Raw genomic sequence first — 23,883 nt, 5'->3', positions numbered from 1 at the left:
CCAGACTCTTCCAGATCTGCCAGTCAACCAGACTCTTCCAGATCAGCCAGACTCTTCCAGATCAGCCAGACTCTTCCAGATCCGCCAGTCAGCCAGACTCTTCCAGATCTGCCAGTCAGCCAGACTCTTCCAGATCCGCCAGTCAGCCAGACTCTTCCAGATCCGCCAGTCAACCAGATCCGCCAGTCGGCCAGGATCTGCCAGTCAGCCAGGATCTGCCGAAACCGCCAGCCAGGATCTGTTAGATTCATCAACCTGCCTGAGCTTCCTCTCACTCCCGAGCTTCCCCTCACTCCCGAGCTTCCCCTCACTCCCGAGCTTCCCCTCACTCCCGAGCTTCCCCTCAGTCCCGATCTGCTCCTCAGTCCAGTGGGGTTCTGGGTGAGGACTACTAGGCCATGGTCGGTGGCGAGGGTGGACTATCCAAGGACGCGAGGAGAGGGGACTAAGACAGTGATTGAGTGGGGTCCACGTCCCGCGCCGGAGCCGCCACCATGGACAGACGCCCACCCGGACCCTCCCTATTGTTTTGAGGTGCGTTCGGGAGTCCGCACCTTGGGGGTTCTGTCACGCCCTGGTCGAAGTATTTTGTGTTTATCTTTATTTATTTGGTCAGGCCAGGGTGTGGCATGGGTTTTTGTATGTGGTGTGTATGTATGGGGATTGTAGCTAGTGGGGTGTTCTAGTTAAGTCTATGGCTGTCTGAAGTGGTTCTCAATCAGAGGCAGGTGTTTATCGTTGTCTCTGATTGGGAACCATATTTAGGCAGCCATATTCTTTGAGTTTGTCGTGGGTGATTGTCCTTAGTGTCGTTGTTCCTGTCTATGTGTTAGTTTACACAAGTATAGGCTGTTTCGGTTTTCGTTACGTTTATTGTTTTTGTAGTGTTTGTATTTAGATTCGTGTTACGTTTGTTTATTAAATTATGGATCGCAATCTACACGCTGCATTTTGGTCCGACTCTCCTTCACCACAAGAGAACCGTTACACTTATGAGAAAGGTGGACTGAATTTTCTGGACTTTACTACTTTAAATACTACTTTTAAGATCAATTGGATAAAACAATTTCTAAGACCCACTTCTATTTGGAATTTTATTCCTCATCTTGTCTTCTCTACTTTTGGTGGCCTTAACTTCATGTTGTTTTGCAATTATAATATTGACAAAATTCCAGTGAAACTTTCTGCTTTTCATCGGCAGGTTTTCTTGTCATGGTCCTTAATTTATAAACAATGTTTCTCCACACAGATATTATATATGGAATAATCGGGATATATTGTATATAAATACTTCTTTGTTTTTAGATGGTTCTGAAATAATATCCTATTGGTGAGCCAACAGGATAGCCAACTGATAAATGCAGAGGGTCTTTTACTCAGTTATAAGGAATTCTTATCACTTTACAAGGTCACTGTAACACCTAAATATTTTGCAATTGTTTTAGATGCCATTCCCTCAGGTGTTGCTCTGTTATTCAGGAATGTGTCATGACCTGACCCTCAGAGCCTACCTTCTATTGACCCTGTTGACTCATCAGTAGGAAAGATTTGTTTCTCTTTTGGTCCATTCAACAACAGAGCGATACGAACCTTGTTTCAGCAGGATGTTGTATCTATACCTTATGTCATGCCTTATTGGAATGGATTTATTGATAATATCTGTTGGAAAAAAGTTTGGATGTTGCCACACACATACCTATTTGTTTAAAAAATTAAGGAAGTTTCCTTTAAAATTATTCATAAATATTATCCTGCCAACCACTAAATTAAGAAGTTTAAGGAAAACATCAACTCAAATGGCTCCTTTTGTAATGACTGCCCAGAAACAGTGTTGCATCTTTTTTGGCATTTTATTCATGTAAGAAAACTGTGGCAAGACATCAGTAGATTTATAATTGAACACATTTATGAAGATTTTACACTATTGTGGAGAGATGTACTGCTTGGATTCTTTACATATGATAGAAATAAGCTGAAACATTTTTATGTAATTAATTGCATTATTCTTTTGGCCAAATTTCATAAACAGAAATGTAAATTTACATTATTCTTTTGGCCAAATTTTGTGCTTTATGTATTGATTTGTTGTTAATAAATAAATAAATGTAAAAATCCAACTGCATCCGGTTTTGACTGGGTTTCCCGGGAGAGAAAGTGGTTAGGAAGAGGGCTGAGGAGCAAACAACGTGTTAGGACTGCAGCAATCAGGGCGGGGTTTGGGGTTTTAGAAATCAAACACTTTTCTTTAATGTTAATTTTCTCGAAATCTAAAGGCACAATCTAGGTTCGAGCCAATGGCTTAAGCTGTTGAACATATTATCACTCCAACCTCATGAAAGTGACAAACTGACACATTTTTGTTAAATAAAAACAATACTATTAAACTGTTCTTTCGTTCCAAAATCCTGTGGAATTTTCTTTCCCAAAAGCTAGCTATTGGCTACTAGCTATCCAGTATAAAAGACAGGTTTGAAAACGCAATAGGTGAAGGTACCACCAAAGACAGTACAGTATGAAGATTGGAGAAGCAGTTTTAGCCTATCGAAATCCCCAATCACACTTGTAAACGATGTTGGCTAGCTAAGCTCATGCACATGAACAAGTCTTCGCGTCTAACGGGCGTCTCGGGCCGAACTACGCATGTGCAGGCCGTGGAATCAAAGGCACTCCTTCAATATAAAGTCGTTTTTATCACCACCGAACATTTGGAAATAGAGTGCTGAGGAGTGGAAGTAATTTAGATATTCATTGTATTAATTGGATCTGTAGAGTTGCTATTTTCTAGAGTATTCATGTGTCAATTAACTCGTGACATTACTGGATTACTCATTATATAAATAAAGTCAAATTTAATCAACAAATACTATAGTCAGTTTTAAAAGGTTTAAGGGTACAAGACTGTAAGAAATGTAAATCACCATGAATCCAATGTTTACCACTGCATTTTAAACAAATAAGATAATGATTAAATTAGCATTATTTTAGGTTCTGGAGGAGCTGCAGCACCCCTGATAAATTGAATACATTTGCCAAAGTTATATAATTACTGCTGACTGTTCAGAAAGAAATGTAACAATTCAGAATAGCCTACTACACCATGAGAAGGCCTATAATTTAGCCACAGAGGATCATTAGTTTAAAAAAATGAAAAATTGCCTAGCTGTGGATTGCATAGCCTACAGTTGGGAACGAGCGGCAAATCTTTAAGTGAACAGCATGCTGAGGACATTCAAGACTAGGTCTCAGATTCTCAGTTTGTCAGTGTCAGAGTAGCCTGTTATTTCAATCATTTGTGCAATATTAAAGATTCTGCCAAAGTCTCCAGTCATGTAAAATGAAGCATCATTGTATAATATAGGCCATATTTCTCCCTGACCGAAGGCTACTAAAAAGGTTTCCCCATGTGTACAACTTATGTTACGCCCTACTGCAATATGCACGTACAATGAGCTATTTATTCTTATATTTTTTTTTAGGTTTATTGGCAAACTACACTCGGTGTATTGCCGCCACCTACTGTACGGGATTAGTAAAATATCCCCCAAAACAAAATATGTTTTGGATGAACAAGACTAACCAAAATTCACGGTACTTCTGTTAAAATCACAAAGTCTACACAGGCTCAAATGCGATGACATGCATACAATGCTTTGTTGTTGAGTTGATTATTTTTCTCTCGTGCGTGCACACTTTTTGTTCTGGCACCTAAGCACTGGCTGAATTTATCTGACTCGTCTTGTAACTGGGACAACGGGCAGCCTCTCCCCGCTTGGCTCGATGGCATATTTAGGGATTTTGCCAACACAACCATATATGTACACAATCATATATCCTTAACCTTTTTTCAACTGACTCTCTTATTTCTTCATTAAATCGGCCTTTATTCATATAATGCGTAATCCAGGAATGTAACGATTTAATTGGCACGAGAAAACTCGAGAAAATAGCAACTGCACAAATCGCAATGACAACAATGAATGGCTAAATTACTTCCGGACACTAAGGTTCCGCGGAGCTCCTCCTCACTATTCTTTATATTAGCGACAGCCATTCAGTAGATATTTGAGCATTTTTAGTTATCTGTTCATGTAGTAGATTGGAATGCAAAGTTTGTTTGCTCAAGTAAGTAACGTTTCCTTCATTTGTGAGTAGTTTTACTTGTGTAACGTTAACAATTTAGCAAGCTAGCTAACGTTACTTGGCTAGCTTGCTAACGTTAGCTAGCTAGAAACATGAACTGTTGCTAGCTAACTCAATGGTAAATGCGGTTAAGTTGGATAGTAAACTATCTGATTGTGTCCTTGCTAGACGAGTTATTTAGCTAACTAACTAGCTAACGTTAGATTTGTTAGCTTGATATCGATGTTTTATTCGTTTTGGAAATCAATATAGGCCCGATGTAGTGTAGTGGTAAATAACTAATAGGTGGTAAACTCTGATTTGTCGGCCGCGGTGAAACAGTAACACTTGCTGTACTTTTAATGCATTTTTCCGCAAAAGGTGTGTAAACTGTAGCGCAAAATAAAAAGGTGAGTAAAGTGTTTTTACCCCCCACTACCACTGCATAGGCCAAGTATTATATTTGCTGTTTTTTCTTCTTCTTTGGGATTGGGTTGGTGGATCGTATCCATCTTCATAGTGCATACACTGCCACCTACTGTACTGAAGTGTGAGGCCAGTTACGGCCTACCTACATGAAAATATCTTCATTATTCCTGTTCCTAAAAGGAGAAGGGAAAAAATGCACCACCAACTAATCTTAACACCTACACTATATATACAAAAGTATGTGGTCACCCTTTCAAATGAGTGGATTCGGCTATTTCAGCTATTTCAAAAATTACATTTTTTTTGAATATGCTTTTATACACCTGCTGACAGGTGTATAAAATCGAGCACACAGCCATGCACTCTCCATAGACAAACATTGTCAGTACAATGGCCTTACTGAAGAGCTCAGTGACTTTTAACGTGGCATCGTCATACCACCTTTCCAACAAGTCAGTTCATCAAATTTCTGCCCTGCTAGAGCTGCCTCGTTTAGCTGTAACTGTTGTTATTGTGGAGTGGAAACGTCTAGGTGCAACAACGGCTCAGCCGCAAAGTGGTAGGCCACACAAGCGCACTGAACGTGACCACCAAGTGTTGAAGCGCATGGTGCATAAAAATCTGTCCTCTGTTGTAGCACTCACTACTGAGTTCCAAAGTGCCTCTGGAAGCAATGTCAGCACAATAACTGTTCACCGGGAGCTTCATGAAATGGGTTTCCATGGCCGAGCAGCAGCACACAAGCCTAAAATCGCCATTCGCCATGCCAAGCATCAGCTGGAATGTTGTAAAGCTCGCAGCCATTTGACTCTGGAGCAGTGGAAATGCTTTCTCTGGAGTAAATTAATCACGCTTCACCATCTGGCAGTCCGACGGACGAATCTGGGTTTGGCAGATGCCAAGAGAACACTACCGGCCTGAATGCATAGTGACAACTGTAAAGTTTGGTGGAGGAGGAATAATGGTCTGGGGCTGTTCTTCATTGTTTGGGCTAGGCCCTTTAGTTCTAGTGAAGGGACATCTTAATAGTACAGCATACAATGACATTCTAGACGATTCTGTGCTTCCAACTTTGTGGCAACAGTTTGGGGAAGGCCCCTTCCTGTTTCAAAACGACAAAGCGAGGTCCATACAGAAATGGTTTATCGAGATTGGTGTGGAAGAACTTGACTGGCCTTCACAGAGCCCTGACCTCAGCCAGGCCTAATTGCCCAACATTAGTGCCCGACCTCACTAATGGTCTTGTGGCTGATTGGAAGTCCCCGCAGCAATGTTCCAACATCTAGTGGAACGCCTTCCCAGAAGAGTAGAGGCTGTTATAGTAGCAAAGGGGGGGACCAACTCCATATTAATGCCCATGATTTTGTAATGAGATGTTTGACGAGCAGGTGTCCACCTATTTTTGGTCATGTAGTGTGTTTACCACTATTTACCACACACCACGTTTACCACATTAACTCTTCTGCAGTAAAATCTCATACACCCAGGTACTTCTCTGCAGTTGCCACCTACGCTGATTAAAAACCCACTACCCCATTCCACTACTTTGACCCTATCTGCTCCTGCCCATGCCAACAGCCTGGGAGGATGGGACACCACCCCTCAACACACCCCGTAACACTTCTGAAGTCAAATCTCAAATACCCAAATACTTCTCTGCAGCTGCCACCACATATATTTTCTGTGATTTACGCTCCATTTCTGCGATACAGTTGCTAACCATTGCTATGACATCTAAGAAGCCAAGCTTACTGAAGCATAACTCACTCCTTACCCTATCCCTCTGTACAGGCACAGATCTACTACTCACAGGGGTCCTCTCAGGATCCCTCACCCTTGATCCAACCTCCGCATGCGACACCCTCTGCACTACTTTGACTCTGTCCACATAAATCTGCCTGTCTTGCACTGGACACTTCCGATCCCCAGCAGCATGAGCACCCCTATAATTGACGCAACTTTATCCACCTAAACTACACAATCGTCTGTCCCATGCCCTCCAGCACACTTCCCACATCTCCCTCCTACACACTGCTGCAAGATGGCCATAAACGTTACACCTGAAACACCTCAGTGGATTCGTCACAAAAGCTCTAACAGTATAACTGATATATCCTAATATCAAATCAAATTTATTTATATAGCCCTTCGTACATCAGCTGATATCTCAAAGTGCTGTACAGAAACCCAGCCTAAAACCCCAAACAGCAAGCAATGCAGGTGTAGAAGCACGGATATGACTTTGTCTGGTAGAGACTCAACTCAAAAGGACTGACAATGACTGTTTCACCATGCTCCCCACCGGGTCTGCGTCGTACCAAACAGTGGGCATCACAAACAACAAGAATTTTCAACTTCAATTGTACCACCTCCACACATGACGCTACCCCATAAATCACTCCATTCAAAGGTGCCCTGTTCCTAAGAGCAAAGCAAGAAACAGATCTAGACCCAAGTTGTGTGACATGGAGTGCCTTCGCCCTCTAGTCAGAAGAAACACAAACAAATATCACAAGTCCACTGCAGGTTACCTTCACGGATTCAACTTCACCCAAATCCTTTCTCACCCACCATGAAACCACAAATGGATCTGCCAAAAGGCAAGGGTTCCACTTCCTCCCAAAATTCCAATCCTACTGGTCCAGATTCTTCTTTATCATGTCTGACACCATTCTTCCTCAACACACATCTTCCCACTACACTCGGCTCTCCTTCCTCACTGTCCATAACCATGTCTATCCGTTCACCTCGCTCTTGCCGCGCCTTCATCCTCTACATTGCTTGCAAAGCACACACTGATGGCGTTTCTCATAAACACAACTTCTGTTCCTTAGCCCATTTACAAGTCTGGCTATCTCTGACTTCTCCACGTCTCTTTCACGTCTACTCTCTCCTTCAACAATTTTCACTGCCTCTGCATAGACCTACTCGACAGCCTTGATCCTTACTACTTTGACCTCCTTCTCTGGAACATGATTCCCATCACAATTGCAGCATCGTGCATCCTCAGACTCAAACTGATATTCCGTCTGCAAATACTTGACACATGGCCTTACTTGAAAAATTATATTGTATTGGTTTTTGTACGTATACAACTTCATATACAGTACAGAAAGCCTTTCCTCCTTTCCATTCACAGTACGTGTTAATCAACGTGCCCCAACTATTCCCGGCATGTTGTCCCTAAACCATGAAGCTTCGATCCAGTGAGACACCAGATATGACACCTTTCTTCGGTGCCTTACTCTAAAAATCATAACTCTCCACTTTGTACATTGAAAGTTTATAGAGCCACAGAGCTTTCTCCTTTTGCTTATTCGATACACATGAAACACCAACATACTGCTCCTGGTCAATCTGACCAACTCCACCTTTCACAATTCTTCCTTCACTCTCTTCGTAACTGCAAACGGGTCTCACAAAAAAAATCCTTATTCATGAAACGTACTCCAACCAGAAACTGCAATTCAATTCTAACTTCAGCTTTTTTAGCTTCATTCTTATTTATTAACATTGTTCAGTTATTCTTACCAACTTAACTCGCGCCAACAGAATCAAACATTGCATCCCCTTCCACCATTACACGACCTGCCAAATTCAAGCTCATCGGAGATTTGGATGTAATGATGAGATACCTACAGTACCAGTCAAAAGTTTGGACACACCTACTCATTCAAGGGTTTTTCTTTATTTTTACTATTTTCTACATTGTAGAGGAATAGTGAAGACCTCAACACTATGAAAAAACACACTGGAATCATGTAGTAACCAAAAAAGTGTCAATCAAATCAAAATATATTTATATTTGAGATTCTTCAAAGTAGCCACCTTATTGCCTTGACAGCTTTGCACACTCTTGGCATTCTCTCAACCAGCTTCATTAGGTATTCACCTGGAATACATTTCAATTAACAGGTGTGCCTTGTAATTTGTGGAATTTCTTCCCTTCTAAATGCGTTTGAGCCAATCAGTTGTATTGTGACAAGGTAGGGGTGCTGTACAGAAGATGACCTTATTTGATAAAAGACCAAGTCCATATTTTTGCAAGAACAGCTCAAATAAGCAAAGAAACAACAGTTGTCATTACTTTAAGACATAAAGGTCAGTCAATCCGGAAAATGTCAAGAACGTTGAAAGTTTCTTCTAGTGCAGTCGCAAAAAACATCAAGGGCTATGATGAAACTGGTTCTCATGAGGACCGCCACAGGAAAGGAAGACCCAGAGTTACCTCTTCTGCAGAGGACAAGTTCATTAGAGTTACCAGCCTCAGAAATTGTAGCCCAAATAAATGCTTCAGAGTTCAAGTAACAGACACGTCTCAGAGGAAACTGCATGAATCAGGCCTTCCTCGTCGTATTGCTGCAAAGAAACCACTACCAAAGGGCACCAATAATAAGAAGAGACTTGCTTGGGCCAAGAAACACAAGCAATGGACTTTAGACTTGTGGAAATCTGTCCTTTGGACTAGAGGTCGACCGATTAATCGGAATGGCCGATTAATTAGGGCCGTTTTCATGTTTTCTTAACAATCGGAAATCTGTATTTTTGGACACCGATTTTGCCTATTTATTTTTATACTCCTTTATTTAAATAGGCAAGTCAGTTAAGAACACCTTATTTTCAATGACGGCCTAGGAACGGGTGGGTTAACTGCCTTGTTCAGGGGCAGAACGACAGATTTTTACCTTGTCAGCCCTGGGGATTCAATCTTGCAACCTTACAGTTAACTAGTCCAACGCTCTAACCACCTGCCTCTCATTGCACTCCACGAGGAGCCTGCCTGTTACGCGAATGCAGTAGAAGCCAAGGTAAGTTTCTAGCTAGCATTAAGCTTATCTTGTAAAAAACAATCAATCAATCATAACCACTAGTTAACTACACATGGTTGATGATATTACTAGTTTATCTAGCTTGTCCTGCGTTGCATATAATCGATGCAACACGGGGATGATTTAACAAAAGCGCATTTGCGAAAAAAGCAGAATCGTTGTACGACTGTACCTAACCATAAACACCAATGCCTTTCTTAAAATCAATACACAGAAGTATATATTTTTATATACTAAAAAGTATTTAGTCAGCCACCAATTGTGCAAGTTCTCCCACTTAAAAAGATGAGAGAGGCCTGTAATTTTCATCATAGGTACACTTCAACTATGACAGACAAAATGAGAAAAAAAATCCAGAAAATCACATTGTAGGATTTTTCATGAATTTATTTGCAAATTATGGTGGAAAATAAGTATTTGGTCACCTACAAACAAGCAAGATTTCTGGCTCTCACAGGCCTGTAACTTCTTCTTTTAGAGGCTCCTCTGTCCTCCACTTGTTACCTGTATTAATGGCACCTGTTTGAACTTGTTATCAGTATAAAAGACACCTGTCCACAACCTCAAACAGTCACACTCCAAACTCCACAATGCCATGACCAAAGAGCTGTCAAAGGACACCAGAAACAAAATTGTAGACCTGCACCAGGCTGGGAAGACTGAATCTGCAATAGGTAAGCAGCTTGTTTTGAAGAAATCAACTGTGGGAGCAATTATTAGGAAATGGAAGACATACAAGACCACTGATAATCTCCCTCGATCTGGGGCTCCATGCAAGATCTCACCCCGTGGGGTCAAAATGATCATAAGAACGGTGAGCAAAAATCCCAGAACCACACGGGGGGACCTAGTGAATGACCTGCAGACAGCTGGGACCAAAGTAACAAAGCCTACCATCAGTAACACACTACGCCACCAGGGACTCAAATCCTGCAGTGCCAGACGTGTCCCCCTGCTTAAGCCAGTACATGTCCAGGCCCGTCTGAAGTTTGCTACAGAGCATTTGGATGATCCAGAAGAAGATTGGGAGAATGTCATATGGTCAGATGAAACCAAAATATACCTGTTTGGTAAAAAGAATGCTGAGTTGCATCCAAAGAACACCATACCTACTGTGAAGCATGGTGGTGGAAACATCATGCTTTGGGGCTGTTTTTCTGCAAAGGGACCAGGACGACTGATCCGTGTAAAGGAAAGAATGAATGGGGCCATGTATCGTGAGATTTTGAGTGAAAACCTCCTTCCATCAGCAAGGGCATTGAAGATGAAACGTGGCTGGGTCTTTCAGCATGACAATGATCCCAAACACACCGCCCGGGCAATGAAGCAATGGCTTCGTAAGAAGCATTTCAAGGTCCTGGAGTGGCCTAGCCAGTCTCCAGATCTCAACCCCATAGAAAATCTTTGGAGGGAGTTGAAAGTCCATGTTGCCCAGCAACAGCCCCAAAACATCACTGCTCTGGAGGAGATCTGCATGGAGGAATGGGCTGGTACTGTATGTCTCCACTCTAACAATTGGATTTGTTGTCCACAAAGCAGAATGGTGGGCTGTCAAGCTCCCGCCTCTTCCTCTTTGGATTGGTGGATACATTTAGTCATTTTAATACTTTTTTGAATATTCAATGAGGGGTGTTGACATCAACCGCCTGTGTTCAATGGAAAGATGCTATGCTACTAGCCTCGTCATACCAGCAACAGTGTGTGAAAACCTTGTGAAGACTTACAGAAAACATTTGACCTCTGTCATTGCCCCAATAGTGTATATAACAAAGTATTGAGATAAACTTTTGTTATTGACCAAAAACTTATTTTCCACCATAATTTGCAAATAAATTCATAAAAAATCCTACAATGTGATTTTCGGGATTTTTCTTCTCATTTTGTCTGTCATAGTTGAAGTGTACCTATGATGAAAATTACAGGCCTCTCTCATCATTTTAAGTGGGAGAACTTGCACAATTGGTGGCTGACTAAATACTTTTTGCCCCACTGTACGTGTGGTTCCCACCATGAAGCATGGAGGAGGAGGTGTGGGGGTGCTTTGCTGGTGACAATGTCAGCGATTCTATTTAGAATTCAAGGCACACAAAACCAGCATGACTTCCACATCATTCTGCAGCGATACGCCATCCTATCTGGTTTTTGCTTAGCAGGACTATCATTTGTTTTTCAACAGGACAATGACCCAACACACCTCCAGGCTGTGTAAGGGCTATTTGACCAAGAAGGAGAGTGCTGGAGTGCTGCATCAGATGACAATCACCTGACCTCAACCCAATTGAGATGGTTTGAGATGAGTTGGACCATAGAGTGAAGGTAAAGCAGCCAACAAGTGCTCAGCATATGTGGGAACTCCTTCAAGACTGTTCGAAACGTAATCCTGGTGAATCTGGTTGAGAGAATGCCAAGAATGTGCAAAGCTGTCATCAAGGGTGGCAACTTTGAAGAATGTAAATTTATAAAATATATTTGGATTTGTTTAACACTTTTTGTTGTTGTTTTGGTTACTACATGATTGCATATGTGTTATTTCATCATTTTGATGTCTTCACTATTCTACGATGTAGAAAATAGTAAAAATAAAGAATGAGTACATGTGTCCAAACTTTTGACTGGTACTGTATGTCTCCACTCTAACAATTGGATTTGTTGTCCACAAAGCGGAATGGTGGGCTGTCAAGCTCCCGCCTCTTCCTCTTTGGATTGGTGGATACATTTCGTTATTTTAATACTTTTTTGAATATTCGATGAGGGGTATTGACATCAACCGCCTGTGTTCAATGGAAAGATGCTATGCTACTAGCCTCGTCATGAATATGCATAGCCATCTCAAGGCACCTTCGATATAGTATTTCTTTCTCAAAGTTGTCGGGATGTCACGTGTCCTACTTATCAGTACAATCGTCAGCTGGTCCTCCTCAACACTTAACGCCACTCCAGTTATCATTTCTTTCAACGCCGCCCTGTTCCGGAGAGCAAAGCATGTCACCGGTCTTGTTCCGAGGCAAGTGGTGTGGAGCGCCCGCTCCCTCTGGATGGAAGACACACAAAAAATAATCACAAGTTGGCCTCCCGAGTGGCGCAGTGGTCTAAGGCACTGCATCGCAGTGCTAGCTATGACACGAGATTCTGGGTTTGAGTCATGGGGTGGTGCACAATTGGCCCAGCGTCATCTGGGTTCAGGGGGGGTTTGGCCAGCAGGGATGTCCTTGTCCCATCACGCACTAGTAACTCCTATGGCTGGCCTGGCGCAGTGCACGCTGACACGGTCGCCAGGTGTACTGTGTTACCTCCAACACATTGGTGCGGCTGGCTTCCGGTTTAAGTATGCATTGTTTCAACAAGCTGTGTGGCCTGGTTGGGTTGTTTTTCGGAGGACGCATGGCTCTCGACATTCGCCTCTCCCGAGTCCGTACGGGAGTTGCAGCGATGTGACAAGACTGTAACTACCAATTGGTACCACGAAAAAGGTGTAGAAAAAAATATAATAACAAAAATAATAATAATCACAAGTCTACTTCGAGTTACTTTCACCGATTTCAACATTCCCCAACCTCTTCTCCACCCACCCTGACATCCCATGGATCAGCCAGAAGGCAAGGATCCATTCTCTCAAAAAATCTCACTCCCACTGAGCCAGCATCAGAATCATCCTAGTCATTATCCTGATGAGGCTTGAACTCGGCGGTCTTCCCCGTATATGCCACCGCAGGTAATTCCTCCTCACTCTCATCAGGTTTGTTTTCTAAGCTACCGAAAGCATGTTTCCCCCCTTTTTGTACTTTGACGCCAATCTTTCTCACCACACTGCTTCCCTCTACACTCGGCTCCTTTCCTTTTCCACGCTCTTTCCGCTCCTTCATCTGCTGTAATAGCAAATGGTTCTTGTATTTTGAATATGACCATATTCCTCCACTCCGGAAACCTTTTATCCTTCTCATCCTCTCGTTGTAGCTAGCTAGCTGCTTCTTCTGTTATGGTATATTAGCGTTCACACTTTAGTGTGCATGCCTGCACCTACTGTCCGGGATGGAAACAGGATTCCCAAAAAACTGAACCAATGTGGGTTCATGTATTCATACAAACTACCTAAATAAATAAACAAAACTAAATCAAACTACTTTTCTGTTAAAAATAAAATGGATAACTAGGTCTTCCATTCCATCCGACATTGTTTCAACTTCTGTGTTCTAGTCCTTAGAATCACTGTCTTCTATAGTATAGAGTACCACAGTATGAGTCATAATACCCATAAAACCTAGCGGTAAAACATGGTTTCCAATAGTTTCCGCCATTCATTTTTCCCATAGTGGTTTTTAGAAACACTTAAAATAAGGGCTGTGTTCCATGTAGGCTTAGCCTGGCGTGACGTTTAGATACCTTGTCCTAGAGAGATTTACACAGTTGACTTTCATTAACATATTCAGCTGTATTTAACACCCAAAAAGGAAATTATATTTAGCTGCTAATGTAGCTATCATAAACAACTTCAAATGGCATGATGATCTAGATAAGACTGCCGAATCAGGACAAAGGTAAAAATCTCTGGATTAACTATCTAATGTTAGCTAAATGTAGTAATGAATAGAGTAGCTACATTTCTTTGAATTGACAATTCTTTGATGCTAAGTAGCATTTTCAAATTTGGAGTAAATAGAGCTGAATATATTGATAAAAAGTACCTTGTCTGAGAGAGATTTACATGGTTATCAAAACGTCATGCCAGGGTATGCCTACACTAAACAGTCCTTATTTTAAGTGTTTCTAAAATCCCCTATGGAAAAAATGAATGGTAGAAAAACGATTGGAACCATTTCCCTGTTTTGACCGCTAGGTTTTGTGGGTATTATGACAACTTCACTGTGGGGCTCTATTATGGTGGTCCACAAACAAAGGTTTTAGGTACATGCCACCACCTACTGTATGGGGTGAAAACTGGGGAACTTTAATGCAGAAAAACACAGGAAAAAGGGAAAGGGTGAAACAAAACATTGATGTTATTGCAACAGTGCTTGATAATGTAGCCTAGCTTTTGAGCTTTGTCACACCTGGAAGTTAAACTAGGGGGAACAAAGGGTTGTAACTAGTTACCACAGCCACTATATTGTAAAAGTTCCTAACATTTTTTCACCTTTTTGGTCTTCATTTAAGGTTAGGGTTAGTCAAGGTTAGCAGTGTGTTTTTTAAATTTGATTTATCAGTGTGGTTAAAGGAAAGGGCGATACCTAGGCAGTTGCACAACTGAATGCATTCAACCGAAATGTGTCTTCTGCATTTAACCCAATCCCACTGAATCAGAGACCATAAGCTTGGCACCTAAATTTAGGGTTAGGTTTCAAATCAATTGAATATTAATTGTAGAAATAGGTGGGGTTTAGCCATTTGTGGCTGTGGTAAATAGTGGCGGCCAGAACAGTGTCCAATATCTTGAAATGTCTTTGCTTGCTTTGCTTACACTCTGATAAACAATGCCAACTGTTATGTCTTCTGCCTAGGTGGTGTCCACTGTCCAGTGCATCAGGGGGAGTTTTAATTGCTGGTGCAACCTATATAGTGGTCTGATGCATTGCCGAAACATCCAGACTGGAACCAAACAATGGACAGAGTAGGCTGCCCTGCACGGGTGTCACACCAGTCCTTGATGGCAGCTGCAGTGTCTGTGGGTTTTCCTTTCTCCATTGCACTTAACTGATCAGCCAATGTTATTGATTTGAGGCCAACGTACACCAGTGATGTACTATATTAGTTGATGTGCAACATCCTGAACTTTACAGATAGAAATGGAATGAATAGGTTCTAGACTATTCCCATTTCTAGATGACAGAAAAGTTTTATGCAGAATACATTTTGTCTATCTGAGCATACGGTAATGTTGCAGCTGAACAGGGCCCTGTTCTAAATTAGACACTGACTAAAAGGGAAAAAGGAATACCTGAATCATGTTCATTAGCGCATACTGTAGAAAAACATTTTAAAATAGGAAACACAAACAAGCTTATTAAACAACATTTCACTCCGTTTCGGGTCACTGTCTTCCATTGCGTGCCTACTGAACATGACCCAGCAGACACTGCGGCAGCCCTCCAGGTATTGAGCCCAGCTGTACAGGCATAAGCCCTGCAGGGTTTTAGTATGGCTTCAGAGAAGATGGATGATTGCAGTGGGACACTGGGGCTGAATGTTTACGTCAAAGAGGAGGAGGAAGAGGTGCAGGTGGAGGATTTCACAATGAAGGAGGAGGAAGCTTTCACAGTGAAGGAAGAGGTGTTGACTTTCACATTTAAAAAAGAAGAGGAAGAGGTGTCAACAGTGAAAGAAGAAGAGGACGAGGTTATCACAGTGAAAATTGAGGAGGGTGGAGGTAAGAATTGCACAAGTAGTCCTATGCGATGGCTTGAAAAACAACATTTCAACTCTTCAGTAGGACTGGAAGTGTTGTTTAAAAAGTCATTATGACGTTCTTCATTTGAGTTCTTAAGGGGATGTTCCACTCAAAATATAATTTAGCATGATTCTAAACACAACTTGGCTGTTGATTCCCCTAAGCAGACTTTTTTTGTATTTAGTTCCCTTATATTGACATGATTTTGTTGAATCAGTATTGCCATAGAGCTCCATTCAATTTAATTCAGAACATTTGTCAATGCCAAACACTCCTATCCAACTCCTATTATGGCCAGCATCCCTTTCTGAAGAAGGTGTCTGTATTAGATTTGAAAAAAGTAACTTTATTGCTAGAAAAATTCTGTACTTGCTTCAGCTGCTAAAAATGCTAACTGGAAAAGGGAGAAGTGGTAGGGAGCTGACACCGGTTGTTATAACGCCTTCTAGCAAATATGTTATTTTATTTATTATTTTATGCTGATGCTACATTTTTTTACTTGTTTACAAAATGATTCTCATCCTCACAGCAGAGAGGCCTAGCCCCAGCACCGAGACTAAATGGGGCTCGAAGAGTGGAAAAAGTTTGATACAGGAACTGGACTGGCGAGCTCCTGTGGAGAAACCTCACTGCTGTTCCCAGTGTGGCAAAACATTCTCAGAGTCCGGAAACCTGAAGCAGCACATGCGGACGCACAGTGGAGAGAGACCTTACCACTGCTCCAAATGTGGGAAACGCTTCATACAATTGGGTCACTTCAACAGCCACCAGCGCACGCACACGCAGGAGAAACCGTTCAGTTGCGGTGAGTGCGGGAAGAGTTTCTCTCAGAGAATAAATTTGAAGAAACACCAGCTCACACACTCCGGTGAGAGGCCTTTCTTGTGCTCTGACTGCGGGAAGAGTTTCTCTTCATCTACCAACCTAAAAAGACACCAGAGCACGCACAGCAATGAAAAGCCTTTCCAGTGCACCAACTGTGAGAAAAGTTTCACTCATATACACCACTTGACACGTCATCAGACCGTACACACGGGGGAGAAACCTTACACTTGCTCTGACTGTGGGAGGAGTTTCTCCCTCCAGGGGACTTTAAAGAAACACCAGCGCACACACACCGGGGAGAAACCGTACCAGTGCTTGCTCTGCGGGAAGAATTTCTCTCTTTCGGTGGCACTGAAGAGACACCAGCTCATGCACACTGGAGAGAAACCGTACCAATGCTCTCAATGCGGGAAGAGTTTCACCCAAAAGGGACAATTAACTCAACACCAGGGCACACATGAACTAGAAAAGCCTTACCCCTGCTCCCAGTGTGGGAAAAGTTACTCCTCAGCCCCCTCGTTAAAAGCACATCAGAGGACTCACAAAGAGTCAACTTCACTCGCAATGACAGCACATTTCAGAAAGTAAATTATTGAACTGGTTGTCTCTGATTTGGGATTGATAGCCTACATTTGAAACTATAGAGGCCTTAAATGCTTTGTCATGTTCAAACAAAACTCATAGTCCCAATTTCATTTTCTCTCTGAAATGTTCACTTGCACACTCCTTACAGATTTAAAAGGAATGGACTGGTTTGCATTCAGTACCACAGAACGGTGAGCAACTTGAATTCAATGGAAACGGCACTTAAAAACTTTAAGCCAATTGCAACCATCGATGGCCACCAGATTATCGCCAGCTGATCTTTAGTTAAACCAGTAATTGGCGCTAAAATCACCTACACAGCTACACACCTATCTCAATCTCTATCTCAATTGCAACCATTATTGGACACCATTACCTCTCCCTAAAGTGGTTGTTGGGCTTTACTCTTAGTTCGGATTTTAAGACTAGTTTGCCCTCTGTTGGGTATTATCATCAGAACAATTGAATCCTGTTTTTTTTTTTTTTTTTGCAGATTCAAGGTGATTTTAATCAATTTGACAATCATTCCATACAACTCAAGTAAAGTATTTAATTTCCTTGTTTTCCACAGCAAATCTTCTATGGCAGTGTAGCCTACCCTACACATTTTATGATTGGAAAAATCATGGTGTAGGATACATTTATTTCCCATTTATGTAATCCATTAATGATTTAACTTGTCTAAATAAAATATGGCATTTTTTTTCCATTGAGAGGTGAAGAACATTTTCCTGAACTGTAGGATACACATTTGAAACAGTATTGTAGGCAAATTTTTTATAAAATTATCTTGTATTCTATTTGGAAGTCGTTCTCTTAATTTAATTAAAGTGCTTCATTTTTTTATATTGATATTTAAATTGTCTATCACGTGTTGTCACAATCCATATTGCAGCATAGCCTAGTGGTTAGAGCTTTGTACTAGTAACCGAAAGGTTGCAAGATCGAATCCCCGAGCTGACAAGGTACAAATCTGTCGTTTTGCCCCTGAACAAGGCAGTTAACACACTGTTCCTAGGCAGTCATTGAAAATAAGAACTTGTTCTTAACTGACTTACCTAGTAAAATAAAGGTAAAATAAAAAAATATGGTAATATTACTTCATTGGGATGGAAGTAGGGAACGCAGACAATGACCATTTTCGTTGTCTAGTATCATGCGGGCTTAACACTGAAACAACATATCAGTTGGTCTGTTAGTTTATTTGGGTGTTATTTTAGCTCAGAGCTCCGTGTGATCTCCCAGAAGTATTGTTTTAAGGAAACCAGCATTAACACAGTGATGAGTGCGTAGTTTGTTGCTTGTTTGTTGCAATGAACGCGTGTGACTATGGTGGCCCAGAGAGCAGATCCCATATGGTTTGCTGCATGATTTTCCGATGATCACACCAATATTGATCAGGCAACACTTAACCACACCCACCAAACGGGAGTAAACATACCTCAAAGGCTGTTGAAGATGGGTGTGCACTGTTTTGGGGTAACGTGTCGTTCAATAGAAACCATCACACAACTTAGTAAACTTTGAAGCGAACTGAATGCACCCTTGGTGTTGTGCTGTGTTTGTAACCAAGTGAGAGGTGGGAATTTCCCACTTTTGCAGTCGTAAATACCAGTTGGATGCATTCGCATGTTTTGAACTCGTTGAGAAACATTGATTGGCTAATGTCCAACAAGCTGGGTAAACCATAAACTAACAGTACAGCTATCATGCTTGTTAACAAATTAGTGTTCAAAAACCATATTAGTAGATGTCTTTTTATAAATAATGTGTTGTTGCATTGAAAGGTCCAATGCAGACGTTTTTATCTAAATATTACATTTCTGGTTAGCAATTAAGTACCCTACTGTCTATAAACAAAAATAACTTCTTAGCAAAGAGCAATTTCTCAAGCAATGAATGTTGCGAGGACTGTCTAGGTGGGGAAAACTAGCTGTTATTGGTAGAGGTTTGGAACTCTCTTTCTTATTGGTCTATTAACTAATTTACCACCTGTTGATGTCACCAGGCAGGCCAAAACTCCATCCCACCAAAGCAGGCAGATATTTTAGGCTGTCTTCAAACAGCTCTTATGCTAAAATGGCATAATCACAATTTCACAGTATTATTCCAACCTCATAGTGTAGAAAAAATATAAAACACAGGAAAATCACATTTTGCACTGCCCATGCTGTCAGTCAAGAACAAATTCTTATTTAGGGCCTACACTGGCAAAACCCGGACGACGCTGGGCCAATTGTGCACCGCCCTATGGGACTCCCAATCACAGCCAGTTGTGATACAACCTGGTTTCGATCCAGGGTGTCTGTAGTGACGCCTCTAGCACTGAGATGCAGTGCCTTCGACCACTGCGCCACCCAGTTGCTACAATAGCACAGATATATATATGATTTTCCCCAGTGGTATGTGGTAAATTCCCACCTGCCACTTGGTTACAAACGCACATAGGGAATGTGTTGGGAACTCCCTCAAGCCAGTGCATACACCAATCCAATGGCACTAAATCTTTGAGGGGGGAGTGAACAAGTGCACAATTTGGGGGAGAAACTAAATTGGGTGTGCACCCTTTCACTAATCCCACTTCTAATATTGGACTGCACTAAGTAAGCAGACTGAAGTTCAATGCTCACTGCATGTAATTGCTTATTGACGATGCTATACTGTATTTTATTCATATGATCTTACTAATGTGGTTGTATATATTATTTTTCCAGCTGTGTAAAACCAAGCAAATTCCTGTCAACATTGTTATTGTAAAATGTAATCACCTCAACAGATGGATCAGAACTGCAAGCAACTTTGTCCAAGATACAAGTTAGGCATTATCGCACAAATGAATAAATATATCAATGTAATCAGCACAGATGTTACTGATCAGGTTCTCTTATTGATTCTATTCATTAAAAACATGCTTGAAAAGTTATTTATTGAAAATGATAAAAGGGGGAAGAAAGGAGATTGGAAGTTGTAGGAAAGTATTAAGGCTCTATTTTCAGCTGACCTTAAACCAGCACAATTGTCAAACGCATGCTCATTTGCAATTTCAACCTGTTAAAGCCAGTGCTCTTCTACACTGAACATAAATATAAACACAGAATGCAACGTTTTCAAAGATTTTACTGAGTCACAGTTCCTATAAGGAAATCAGTCAATTGAAATAAATAAATTGACCACCTGTTAAATTAGGCAGTAATCAATGTATTTCACATGACTGGGAATAGAAGGTAGGGGCGTAGATCAGAAAACCAGTCAGCATGTGGTGTATTTGGTATTTTATTAGGATCCCCATTAGCTGTTGCAAAAGCAGCAGCTACTCTTCCTGGGATCCACATGAAACATGTCTATTAATGTTCTGTATTATGTCAAGGACAGAACTACATACATTTTATTTTTAAAGGCACATGTAGCCTACATATCAATACATACACACAAACTATCTAGGTCAAATAGGGGAGAGGCGTTGTGCTGTGAGGTGTTGCTTTTATTTTTTTTCTGTTTTTTTTTAAACCAGTTTTGTTGTTTATTTGAGCAATACATGATGGAATGGCGTTCCATGCAATAATGTCTCTATATAATACTGTACGCTTTCTTGAATTTGTTCTGTATTTGAGGACTGTGAAAAGACCCCTGGTGGCATGCCTAGTGGGGTAAGTGTGTGTGTCAGAGCTGTTTGTAAGTTGACTATGCAAACAATTTTGGGTTTTCAACACAATGTTTCTTATAAAAAAATAAGAAGTGATGCAGTCAGTCTCTCAAATCTTAGCCAAGAGAGATTGGCATGCATAGTATTTATATCAGCCCTCTGATTACAATGAAGAGCAAAATGTGCCGCTCTGTTCTGGGCCAGCTGCAGTTTAATTAGGTCTTTCCTTGCAGCACTCGACCACACAACTGGACAATAATCAAGATAAGACAAAACTAGAGCCTGCAGAACTTTCTTTTTGGAGTGTGGTGTCAAAAAAGCAGAGAATATCTTTATTACGGACAGACCTTTCCCCATCTTTACAACCATCAAATCTATGTTTTGACCATGACAGTTTACAATCTAAGGTAATGCCAAGTAATTTAGTTTCCTCAACTTATTGACCACCACCATTCATTACCTTATTCAGCTAAGGTTGAAAACTTAGGGAAAAGATTTGTACCAAATACAATGCTTTTAGTTTTAGAGATGTTCAGGACCAGTTTATTACTGGCCACCCATTCCAAAACAGACTGCAACTCTTTAAGGCTTTCAGTGACTTCATCAGCTGTGGTTGCTGATGCGTATATGGTTGAATCATCAGCATACATGAACACACATACTTTGTTTAATGCCAGTGGCAGGTCATTGGTAAAAATAGAAAAGAGTAGAGGGCCTACAGAGCTGTCCTGCGGTACACCATACTTTACATGTTTGACATTAGAGAAGCTCCATTAAAGAAAACCCTTTTCAACAACAGGTTTTTTCAACAACAGGTTATGGTCAATAATATCAAAGACTGCACTGAAATCTAATAGTACAGCTCCCACAATCTTATTATACATTTCTTTCAACCAATCATTAGTCATTTGTGTCAGTGCAGTACATATTGAGTGCCCTTCTCATAAAAGTCTGTTGTTAATTTGTTTACAGAGAAATAGCATTGTATTTGGTCAAACACAATTTTTTCCAACAGTTTGCTAAGAGCTGGCAGCAAGCTTATAGGTCAGCTGTTAGAACCAGTAAAGGCAGCTTTACTACTCTTGGGTAGCGGAATGACTTTGGCTTCCCTCCAGGCCTGAGGGCAAAGACTTTTTTCTAGGCTCAGATTAAAGATATGACAGATAGGAGTGGCTGTAGAGTCAGCTACCATCCTCAGTTGATTTCCATCTAAGTTGTCAATGCCAGGAGGTTTGTCATTGTTGATCGATAATGATAAGTTTGAAACATTTTCCAAACTTGCAATGCTTTTCTTTCATTATGTTTTTTTATGCATGAAATACGATGGCTCACTGTTGTTGCCCACTTTACCAAAGAAGTAATCATTAAAATAATTGGCAACATCACATGATTTTGTGACGAATAAGCCATCGAATTCTATGAAAGATGGAATTGAACACCCTGGTAGGTTGATTAATAACCTGAACCAGATTACAGGCACTGGTTACAGTGAGAAGCTTCCTCTTGAGTGGACAGCTTGATGAAAACCAGTCAATATTCAGGTCCCCCAGGAAGTAGACCTCTGTTTACATCACATACGCTATCACACATTATTTAGATACTGACTGTTAGCACTTGGTGGTCTATAGCAACATCCCAAAAGAAAATGCTTTAAATGTGCCAAGTGAACCTGCAACCACAACACTTCAATAACGCTTGACATAAGATCTTCTCCAAGCATTACAGGGATATGGCTCGGAATATATACAGCAACACCTCCCCATAAGCATTTCTGTCTCTTCTATAGATGTTATATCCTTGCATTGCTACTGCTGTATCATCAAATTAATTATCTGAGTATTAGAAGTGGCTAATAGATTAATGTTATCTGATTTCTAAGGCTACATATATTAAAATTGGCTATTTTCAGCACTTTCCTGGGTAGCTTATCAGAAATCGACATAATACTAAAAAGAGCAAACAAAGCAAGATAAAAAAATATATACATTCAGCAGTCCATTAATAAATTGGTGTGTGTGTGTGCTGCGGGGTTGAAGCTACGAACCCATAGGCTTGGCTCTCATCCCTTCCAGGCTTCTGGGAGGGAGGGTGGACAATGAGCCTGTCATAGCGGATGTAAGCAATGTCCCCACGCACTCTGGTAGCTTACATGATTGGGATAAGTTACTTCCTCTTCTGGCGCACAGCTTCAGGACTGTCCTTGTTGAGGAAGATATCCTCTCAGGTTCTTGGATCTTTCCATAACAGCTACCTTGTTCTTTAACCTCAGGAACGTGACCACTATCAGTCTGGGCCTGTCACCTGGGTGGTGAGTTTTCCAGTCCTGTGGGCGTGCTCCACCTCAATCTTCCTGTGGTCCATCTTCAGTTTCTCAGAGATCATTTCCCTCACTTTGTCCTCAGACTCCGTCCAGGTCTCTTGTGGAGATTCTGCAACTCAGTCCACAACCATGTTGTTCCGCCTGGATTGTCCCTCGAGATAATCTGATTTCTCCATCATTGTTATCATGGATTCACACAAAGAACTGATGTCCTCTCTCAATGACTTACAGATTGCTGCCATCTTGCTTTCCTCCTGTTTCAACTCCCCGAACTGCAAACTGTTCTTCAGGTCCTGGACCTATCTGGTCAGGTCTTCCATTCTTGTATTAGTTGAATCCACCAGTATTTGGACAAAACACTTGAAGCTATTTTCTTGTTGTTGTAACAACTTCTTGTAGAACTCTTTTTGTTCATTTAAAAGATCCTTTACGTGTGAGAGACATCACTGTCCTCAACGGTACTCCCACCGGCTTTTGTCATGGTTGCTAGCAACATATGTTACGCTGTTACTCCTCACAGTTCCAGACAGGGCAGGTCAAAGGGAGTCCCAGCTACAATGGCTAACAGCGTCGCGTGCTGGTTTCAAACCTTCAAGAAAACCCAGCTAGCTTGATAGGCTAGCTGCTACGCCAAATAGCTATTCAGACCTGGCCTCGGACAGCAGGATCACTGGACAGAGACTAGCAGTCCCATCAGCTGATGCCAAATACATCATGGGATCCAAACTAAAAAGTTAGCTAGCCACTAAGA

General features: G+C 41.3%; 1 protein-coding gene across 2 annotated transcripts; it reads left to right on the top strand.

Annotated features, from left to right (window-relative positions):
* The first annotated feature begins 3,980 nt into the window (after positions 1–3,980).
* Positions 3,981–17,969, top strand: LOC112250435 (zinc finger protein 239). Of its 2 annotated transcripts, none has more exons than XM_024420576.2 (3): positions 3,981–4,122; positions 14,873–15,738; positions 16,292–17,969. In XM_024420576.2, the coding sequence occupies exons 2-3, from the start codon at positions 15,510–15,512 to the stop codon at positions 17,170–17,172; spliced, it is 1,110 nt and encodes a 369-aa protein (XP_024276344.1). In that variant the 5' UTR covers positions 3,981–4,122; positions 14,873–15,509; the 3' UTR covers positions 17,173–17,969. The 2 variants fall into 2 exon arrangements, with proteins under 2 accessions (XP_024276344.1, XP_024276343.1); XM_024420575.2 differs by having other exon boundaries at positions 16,289–17,969.
* The last annotated feature ends 5,914 nt before the right edge of the window (positions 17,970–23,883 follow it).

This window comes from Oncorhynchus tshawytscha, linkage group LG05 (assembly GCF_018296145.1).
Source record: "Oncorhynchus tshawytscha isolate Ot180627B linkage group LG05, Otsh_v2.0, whole genome shotgun sequence".
Taxonomy (NCBI): Eukaryota; Metazoa; Chordata; class Actinopteri; order Salmoniformes; family Salmonidae; genus Oncorhynchus; species Oncorhynchus tshawytscha.
Note: the sequence above shows the minus strand (reverse complement) of the source record. Positions and strands in the feature narration are given on the sequence as shown.

Excerpts from the sequence above, each read along its gene's own strand:
- LOC112250435 (XM_024420575.2), top strand. The coding sequence starts at position 15,510 with ATGGCTTCAGAGAAGATGGATGATTGCAGTGGGACACTGGGGCTGAAT. Across the intron at positions 15,739-16,288 it reads GAAAATTGAGGAGGGTGGAG|CAGAGAGGCCTAGCCCCAGC; the intron begins GTAAGAATTGCA and ends TCATCCTCACAG.